Source organism: Tachysurus vachellii, chromosome 13, assembly GCF_030014155.1.
Source record: "Tachysurus vachellii isolate PV-2020 chromosome 13, HZAU_Pvac_v1, whole genome shotgun sequence".
NCBI lineage: Eukaryota > Metazoa > Chordata > Actinopteri > Siluriformes > Bagridae > Tachysurus > Tachysurus vachellii.
This window is the reverse complement of record NC_083472.1, coordinates 4,915,001-4,925,000: the sequence shown is the minus strand read 5'-3', so window position 1 is coordinate 4,925,000 and position 10,000 is coordinate 4,915,001. Positions and strand designations below refer to the sequence as shown.

At 39.1% G+C, this 10,000-nt stretch overlaps 1 protein-coding gene across 1 annotated transcript in view; it reads left to right on the top strand.

Moving 5' to 3' along the window:
• Window positions 1-10,000, top strand: part of shank2b (SH3 and multiple ankyrin repeat domains 2b) — a 114,808-nt gene that overhangs the window by 22,201 nt on the left and 82,607 nt on the right. The window contains exon 4 of the mRNA XM_060885499.1: window positions 8,547-8,904. Within this exon, the coding sequence (XP_060741482.1) occupies window positions 8,547-8,904 (358 nt within the window). The remainder of the gene's footprint in view (window positions 1-8,546; window positions 8,905-10,000) is intronic.

Genomic DNA, 10,000 nt, shown 5'->3' with positions numbered 1-10,000 from the left:
CTACTACACGCTATTAAGTTCCTCACTTCATTTTTCCAGTTGAATCAGTCCATCATCTCAGTTCTTTAAGTGCACTTCTTCTTCTTCTTCTTCTTCTTCTTCACTCACACTAGTTATATTACACATATCATATGCGGCCGTATGTACATACGAGATATATACGAAGATGTATAGCTTTTATACGTTGTTATGGTCTTCAGTGTCTGTCGAAATAACAAAATTAGCTACTGCATTAATCACTAAATATAAATAGGCTGTCCATGTGACATCACAGCCTGGCACAGATTTCAATATGGAAGAAGGCCCTTCTCTACCACCATGCTTTTTTTTTTCCTCTTCTATAAAAAAAGGATCTAGAGAGAGGGGGAGGTAGAGAGAGAGAGAGAGAGAGAGAGAGAGAGAGAGGTTGTGAATTGCTAGCGTGAAAGGACAGCCCACATACATGGAGAATTCACAACCAGGCAACTTGCGCTGACTAATTTAGACATCCATCCATGGGTTGCCTAGCAACACTTGCGATTTGTTTCTCTATTTTTTTTTTTTTTTTAATTTTTGCACATGTACAGCTGTTCGAGGGAGGAGAGAGGGTTAAAATGGCTCCAAGACCTTTTCATTCCAGCACACGTTCATTTGCTTGTTACGCCGCCTTGCATTGTTCCTCAGCTGATTGCATCAGCGTGCGATCGACTTCTTCTCACGCCGTCGCGTCAATCTGTGACGAGGCCAACTTTAGAGAACTTCTCCTTGCTGAACTTCTAGTGCGAATAGAACACTTCTGCTCTTTCTTTCTTTCTTTCGTTCCTAATTGAACAGAAGTTCTTATGCCCCATTCAGAAACGCGGCTCAAATCCCCAATTGTGTGTCTCAGTGCTGGAGTTTTAATACAAATCAGGAGTATTTATTTTAATACAAAAATCAGGAGAGAAAGAGAGAAAGAGAGAGAGAGAGAGAGAGAGAGAGAGAGAGAGAGAGAGAGAGAGAATGGGGAGTGGAAAAGGACAGCTGGAGGGAAAGGGGAAAGGTGCAACGATGGTGGGAAATTGCAAAAGTACAAGAATACATGTATGCATGTATAATGGGAGAGAAAAGAGGTGGAGGGATGGAAAGAGAGGGAGAAGGAGATGGAAAGATGTAAGGGAGATAAAAGAAGAAGAGGAGAAAGTAATAGGGAGTGTAAGCTTGAAAAGAGAGAGGGATGGAAAGAGAAAGAGAAAAAAGAAAGAACGGTGAGAGATGGAGAAAGAAGTAAAAGAGATGTAGGGATGGGAAGAGAGAAGAAGGGAAAGATGAGAAAAATAAGAAAAATGCTTGAAAAGCTAGAAAAGAAAAGAAAAGTAGAGAAATGAGGGATAACTATGGAACAGAATAAAAAGTGGGAGGAGAAAGATAACCTAATGGGCAAAAGATGAAGGAGTGAGGAGTACGAGTAGAGGGAGAAAAATGAAAAGAAGAAAGAGAGAAAGGGTTAACAAAAGACAGAAGAGGAAATTGAGCAAAGGTTGGTAATGAACAGAGAGAGAAAGATGGAAAAACTAAGTGCAGGACAAAGACAGGGGACAAATGGATGGATAGGATGAGAAGAAGAAAGAAGAGAAGGAGTTAAAATGAGCGATGGGAAGAAGAGAGAATGGAAATTGAGATTGAGACAGAGACAACAGAAGAGGACGTGAGAATGAAGAGTGAAAGACAGATGGAGAGAAAGAGAAAGGAGGAAAGAATGCGTGAGAATGGAGGAGGGATGGTTTAGAGAAGACAGGATAGATGGAGAAAGGGAGAGATGAGGAGATATAGGACAGAGGAGAGATGAGGGGGTGGAGAAAGATGACAAGAGAAAAATAATGGGGGAGAAATCAAGTGGGAGAAAGTAAAGAGAGGTGGAAGGATAGAGAAAGGAGAAGAGATGATAGAAGGAGAAGAGCAGAAAAGAGAAATGAAAAGAGAAAGAGACAGTCCAGGAAGGAGAGAGAGAAACAGAGAGAGTTCAGAAATGTAGAAAGAGAGAAAGATTAAACAGGGAGAAGAAAAACAAAGAGGTGGAGGTGTGCAACAAGAAGGAAAAAGATGGAGGGAGGAATGATAGTGGAAGAAGAATATATGAGAGAAATGAAAGGGAGAGTTCAGAGATATACAAAAAGAGAGAGAGGATAAGGTGTGGGAGAAAGATGAATGGATGAAGAATGAGAGAACAAAAGAAGAGTGTAAAAGAAGGAGAGAGAGAGAGAGAGAGAGAGAGAGAGAGAGAGAGAGAGAGAGAGAGAGAGAGAGAGTTCAAAGATGTAGAAAGAGAGGAAGATTAAGAAGTGACGCAGAGAAGTGAGAAACAGTGATGAAGGGATGCAAAGAGAAGTGGAAAGAGAAAAGAAGGAAAGGGAAATGAAGCAGAACAAGGGAGATTGTTCAGGGATGTAGAAAGAGAGGAAGATTAGGAGGTGACAGAGAGATGGAGGGATATAAAGCTAAGGAGAAAAAAAGAAAGACAGAAGGACAGATTATTTAAAACAGAACACAAGAGTGTAAAGGAGAAGGAGTGAAAGAGAAAGGAAGAACTGAATGATGTAGAAATTAAGAAAGATAAAAAAAGGTGAAGTGAAAGGAGAAGCAGAAGAAGAAGACGAAGGGGTGCAAAGAGAAGGGGAAAGGTAGAGGACGGAGAGATGGTGGAAAGAGAACAGAAGGAAAGGTGAAGAGGAAAAAGAAGGAGAACGACAGAAGAAGGAGGAGAGATGGAACAGAAAGAGGACAGGAAGGAGGGAGGGAGGGAGAAAGAGAGTGTGCGAGAGGGAGGGAGGGAGGGAGGGAGGGAGGGAGCTCGGAGTGAAAGTGTGATGCTTATGCGCTCGGATCCTTCCTCTCAGAGTCACACAGAAGGCAGGATGTGTGGAGGGCCGAGCGTGTGCAGTGATCTCCTGCTCCCTCCTTCTCTCCGTCATCCCTCGTTCATCCCTCGTTCACCTCGGGAACCTCCTGCCTGGAACTCTTTCCTCTAGTCGGCTTGACAAACCAGCAGGAGACATGAAGTCCATACTGAACGCTCTGAAGAAAGAAGGTGAGAGAGAGAGAGAGAGAGAGAGAGAGAGAGAGAGAGAGAGAGAGAGAGGATGCCACTGATGTTTGAGTTTGCTTAAGATTCACAGCACAACTTTTTTTTGTCAGTGTCAGATTTTTGGTAGAAATCTTGATACGGATGTAAAACTTGGGGTTTAATTAAAGCCTGAAGAAGCTAGACGTTTAAAGTGTCGCTTACATCGTGACCTCATTTCCTGTTCTCAGATTGCATTGAGTGATCTTTCACTTCATTATCTTTAATCTCTCTCTTCTCTTTCTTTTTATTTCTTTTTTTTTCCAGAACTCAAAACATTTTCATATCCTATCCTCCCTTTTTTCTGTCAGAGTTTTTTCTCTTAAAGGCTCTTCTTCAAAATTCGTGTTCTGTTATTTCCTTTCAGTTAATTATACACTTCATATGAGTTAAAAAAACAAACGTCTGATCGTGTCTAAGTTCAGGAGAAAATGAATCAACACCAAATTTACTCAACATCACAAATGTCCACAGGACGAAAACTGGATGCGGAAAAAATGTCAAATGTAATCAGATTTGCGAAAGTCCGACTTTTTATCTACAATCTGATGAATTGGATTTATACAGTAAGACTAGTCTGGTCCTTAGATCATAGATCAGACTGTTCAGACTGTTTTTTTTGTTTGTTTGTTTGTTTGCTTGTTTGTTTGTAAAGTCACTTCACATTTGCGAAACATTTGTTTACCAGAATTTTCAGAAGTGTATTTTGATTTATTTTTCAAAATTTGATTTATTTTTCAGATTTTTCTTTTTTTCATTACATATTCCAGAGATGTATTTATTTATTTGTTTGTTTGTTTATTTATTATTTTTGAGGCACTCTGACACCAGCTCTAGTTGGAATATTAATTGCACTCTTTCTAACAAGTTATCGTTTCTATAGTAACCAAAAGAATTCACAGTGGCTTGTAAATCAAGCGCTCTACACAATCTAAGGCTTAATGAAATAAACTATAAAAAAAAAAATTAAAAAAAAAACAATTTTAGTAAAGATAAATAACTTGATTATTGTCTGTAGTCGTTTACAAATTTGAGTTGTTTATGCGTCTCGGGTGATCCGCGGCAAAGAGGGTATCTTGTATTATACGATGCTGTATTTTATTCACAAACGCTTGTAAACAGTAAACATTATTTACAATTTTATAGTACAGTGACTGGCAACTGGCAGCGATAATTTCACTGTTTGTGTGAAGCTCAGGTTTTTTGTTGCGTTTTCTGGTTTCTCAGAAAACAAAAATTCAAACTAGATTTGTAAAGTTCATCGCGACAAACTTTGATGTTGGCTTTGGCGATGTTGTGACATCACCAGAATACACGTGAGGTAATTCCCCTCATTGGGCTGAGTGTTTTGATATACGACATGCCCATGTTGTGCTAATTTTTGATTTTCACGTGACATCGCGTGACGTCACATGATGTCATCAGAATACCCGTGAGGAAGTTCACCTCAGTGTTCTGACTGTTTTGATATGTCACATGTCCATGTTGTAAAAAGTTTTTTGATTTTGCATATTTTGGAGGCGGGGCTGCGGGACAACCGAAAGGCCAGTCTGTACACCAGTTTAAACCTTTGTTCAGAGTATCACCCTAAAGGAGCTGGTCGAGTTTGGTGTAGATAGTTTGAAAGCTTGCCGAGTTATAAACCTCCAAAGTTTATAATGGGAGTCTATGGGAAAAAAGGCCATTTTGAGACCAGGTACCAGAAGTACCGGTACTCGGATCGCTTAGAAAAGTTACTGTTTATAAATTTCTGGCTAAACTTAAATAGAAAAACAGAATGTTGGCTTCTACAAAGCGACATAATAATAATTTTTACAGCAACAAAAAAAAAATTTGTAATTGCCCTGGTTTAAGAGCATAAATCATGGGATGTGTGTTTTTGTGTGTGTGTGTGTGTGTGTGTGTGTGTGTGTGTGTGTGTGTGTGTGTGTGTGTGTTTAAATTTGGTTTAATTCAGAAAACACCATCATCAAAAGAATTATATTGATTACTAAGGTTTTTATAGTTTTTTTAAGTTAGTGTTTTTGTCAAATCCCTTTAATTACACCTAAAAACAAATAAACAAATTATAAATAAACTCTTCTGGCTCATACAGCCACGTGTCCTGTCGGTAAAATGTACAGGAACAAAAAGTTTATGTACACATGTACATTTACAATTTAGTTGATTTTATTTCTTTAGCACTTTTAACAATGGACAAAGTCTCCAAGTAGCTTTACAGAACATAAAAAGAAAAAGTTTAAGGTTTAAGGTTTACATGTGGATTTTCTTTCACAATTAAAGCAGAAACAAAAGAGGAGCTCTAGTATAGCGTAGCTAAGCTGCTAAAGATAAAAGTTAAAAATCTGGTCTAGCTAACTGCTAGTTATCATCAGTGTATCGGCGTATCCTTTTTGCCGCTGATGACTCGCCATAGCAACAGCTAATTCCCCCATCCAAGGAGATAAACCCATATGAGCAGAATCTCCCTGCTGTCATGTTGTAATGACCGTAATTATAACACAAGGTGACGACGCAGCTTCCTTAGCTTTACGCTTTCGAGTGTGTTCGGTGTTGACCAGTTTGTATCAATTTGTATCATCAGTATACAAAAATGTGGCTACTCGTCTCCATGGGAACACACACAAGGTTCTGGAAACATCACTTCTAGCCGTTTTTAATGACAAAACACCCGGCACTTAGTCTTGATTACAGAGTTTTAGTGTCGATATCATTACCAGGCTAAATGCTGAATTTCACCATGGCATTAGCAGTGGGATGTTGCCGTCTCAAGCTGTTCTCAAGCTGTTCTCTAAGACTGTGCGTTTCCTCATTTCTGACAGCGTCTGCTTTTTGAAAATGACGTTACATTATTTTTCAGGTTCAGTCTCACTGAGTATCACTTACAGGATTGTTAAATGAAAGTGAAACCCGGTGCGATTCAGCTACATCAGCGCATGACATATGACCAGGCATTGTTTATCGCCACCATTATGGACTTGAACCTCCGTGGTATTTTTAACCCTGTAACTCACTGCGGCTATGGAAACGGAAGCGGTGTGTGTGCACCGAGACCTCAACTGGCCCAATGTTCTTAAAATGTGCTGTAAGTTCTTCCATGGCCTGCTTCAGTGTCGCGACAGAGACATAAATATAGCTGCTAATCATGCATTCACACGAGATTTCTCGCACAGCCGTGGACCGAGGCAGAAGGAACATCTCGACTAGGTTTCAGATGTCACTGGAAAGTGGAGCTGAAGAGTTTGGTCAGACTTTGTGAAAGTGTGCTGGGTTTACCTGAGAGGAAGAGGAAGACTGCACTCGGTAGACTTGGTGACGTGCTAGAAAATGGATTAAGTCACAGTGACAGACTCATCAAATATAAACAGACTCTTGAGTCTCCTGAGCTTTTACCCCATTCATGAGAAAATGGCTGAATTTTGAATTCAGGTGGTAGCACAACCATCCAGCGAGAGCCTGAAAAAGATGGTGTTCCTCTCTGCCTAATGAGCAAACCGATGCTAACTAATCATTGTGATCTATTGTTTTAATATGTTAACAGTGTTAGTGCTCCTCATCACTGGAAGGTCTTCAGGACTCGTGTGTTTGTTTCTTGTTAAAATCCCAAGTTGTACTTTTTTCTTTTAAACCTTGAGAAAGAAAAAAGTGAACGAAATAACTAATTGTACAGCAGAGGTGGGTAGAGTATCCACAATCTGTACTCAAGTAAAAATACTGTACAAGTACTTATGGAAATATTTACTCAAGTAAGAGTAAAAGTAACAATCTTAATAGTTACTTGAGTAAGAGTAAAAAAGTATCCGATGAAAAAACTACTCAAGTAGTTAGTTACTAGTTACTTCTCATCTGATTGATATGAAGCAAAAACCCTGATTTTCAAACTACTTGGAGAACTTTCACCTCTCCTTAAAAGTCTCGTTATTCTGCTAATACAAAACGCAGGTTGTAGTAAAGTAACCTATCTCAGTCCTGTGATGGGCACATTAACATCATATAACCTGTCATTTGCAATAAAATCTCAAACACCCAGATGGTTTTCTAAGTTTCCAATCAATTGGTAATTATGTATCCACAGGCACTTTGCACACATAGCAGTAAAAATAGTAGAAAAAAATAGGCTTATATATATATATATATATATATATATATATATATATATATATATATATATATATATATATATATATATGTGATTAAAATGTGATTAATGGTTTAATGATGTAAATGAATGATGTGCTGGACTAACCTGCTCTTGCTTTTCAGATTAATTTACTTTATTCTTACATTTGTTCCGTTTTATAAGTAAGTACATGTATTCTCTAGGTAGGGATAAAATAAAATATAATCCCGTTTTTATTTTGTATATGTTCTAGTGAAAAAAAAACTTAGTCAAAAGAAACTTTAGTGAGATGTCAGGATTTGCGTATAAATGCAAAACGTCTTACAGCATGCAATTCCATTTATTTTGTGGAACATGGATATGAAAATGCAGACGCTTATAATGAACGTTTGTTCATGAACGTGTTGTTTGTAGGGTTCACAGGATTGCACGAGGGCGTATATGAGGGAAAACATTCAGACAGTGTGTGAAATGTAGTATTACGTTAAGGTCAAAGTGCCCATAGTTACCAAATTACCATCTAATCGGCATAATTTTGACACTTACTGTACCGCTACGTGTTTTTTTAGGTTGGAGCTTTGGAATTCTTGGAAGCTGCGATGTCTGTTTGTTTTGGTGCACACAGAATGCATCGCATTATAAAGCTATTATTTTTTACATCTTGGAGTGAAAATATAGAATGAATTTGAGGCCACGGGTGATCTGCCTTTGATAAAGCGCAAACGTCTTCCTCTGCTTCAGCCATCATCTTCCAACTAAAGGCGCGCTAAACTTCAGCTGGAGATGCGCAGCATACTCTCACGAAGCAGCCTCTCCAACGTCTCGCGAGACTTTGTCATATAAACTAATTATTATTTATTAAATCTCATATTTATTACCATTTGAGTAACGGAGGAACGCCGCCGATTGTAGCGAAGTAAAAGTAAAGTTTTTCCACTAAAAATCTACTTGAGTAAGAGTAAAAGTACGCATCTTTAATTATACTCAAAAAGTACAAGTTACCCAAAAAAATGTACTCAAGTAAATGTAACGAAGTAAATGTAATTCGTTACTACCCACCTCTGTTGTACAGTAGATGCTATAATGTAAGAGAAGTACAGGAGTAAATGTAGCTATAAAAAAGTATTGTATATTCTTTATTTACAGATGAAAAATGTGTCAAATCATTGGCAGGTCATTAGGGCATAAAAGGAATGCCACTCTGCTATATTGTGGATAATTTTATATATATATATATATATATATATATATATATATATATATATATATATATATATATATATATATATAAATCACCTCCTTTCTATTTTATTAAAAACAAACCCATCTATCTTTCTCTCCTCGCAGTGCCTTTCCGAGAGGCTCCGGCAGCAGCGGTGAGTTCAGGCAGGAGCAGACCTCAGCAGGCTCATCCAGGCCGGAGCACTCTGGCCGCACCTCGTGTGCTCCTGCGCTCCAACAGTGACAACAACCTGAACGTTAACAAGCTCTCAGCGTCACGCTCTCCCTCACCCTCACGCTCACCGTCGCCTTCGCCTCTGCGCAGCCTGTCACCTCGCAGGCCCCAGCAGATGCAGAACAGCTCCAATGGCACGGTAAAGAGCATGGGCCGGGGGGCCAGGCACCCCCCGCGCAGCCGCTCGCCCTCGCTGGGCCGCCTGGGAGACGGTGACGCCCGCAGACACCCGCCCCAGCGCCACAGCAGGTCAGTGACATCACACTTCCTTTTTTTTTTTTTTTTTTTTTTTTTTTTAATTTTTAATAATTGCAGGGCTGAAAGTTTTGATTAGGTTCATGCAGCACATTCAAGACATGAGTACGGTAATTTCTTTCCACTTAAAAACTCGATTCGACTCGTGAAAGGCTCAGCAGGTAGCTGATGAGGTGAACCATGGGATGTTCGAAAGTTCTCGCTGTTCTCATCATCGTTGTGGAGCCACATGACTGGAACTGTCAAGTGGTGCGATTAGTTCAAGGGCTTAAATTAGCAATCTTTGTGTTTTGATGTATCTCGAAGATGATGGTACGTTCTTTTACAGCTTTGTGAATTATTCAGCCTATATAGCAGGACAGCTTTCAAAGCTTTTAAAAAGCCAGAAAACAGAAACGTCCAAATGTTCTTCCCACCTCCGTACGAAGGCGTACAAGCAAGGTGCTTTTTCATGCTACACAGAGCAAACTTTCCTGAGAACTTTATCATACTACAAGTGCCAGCCACCGCTAGCTTGAGCCAAACAGCACATCAAGGTCACAGAGCTGCTCGTCTGTAATCATCTCTAAACTGCATGAGGCTTTATTCAGTATGTAAATGCATCATGGAGTGAAATAGACACGCTAGTTGAATCAGTGTTAGATGTTGATTTGTCTCAGTTGTGGGGAAGATGTGTAACCCTTTTTACCAGTCCGCTAGTGTTCGACTTATGGGGTATATTTTCAACCAGTACAAACAAGTGAATAATTTTCTGGCTGTGAGTCTGATATAAAATGAGTCAGGACTCAGTTTGTTTTCAGTGCGTTTTTCTCTCTGTTGATAATCTTACACAGAATTTGGTGGTTGGAGATAAACACCTTCAAATTTTAGAAGATTATAAAGAAGCACTTGGGGAATCTCAGAGAGATGGGTTTGATATCATCATTTATTGTAAAGAGACAAACATTTGTCTGGTTTTGTTTGGGACCTTTTATGAATGAATATACTGGCCATAGTAGTCTACATAAAAAAACAGAAATACTATTAAGAAACATTAAATGCTGAACATTAAATGCTGAACATGGACACAAACAAAACAGGCACCAATTAA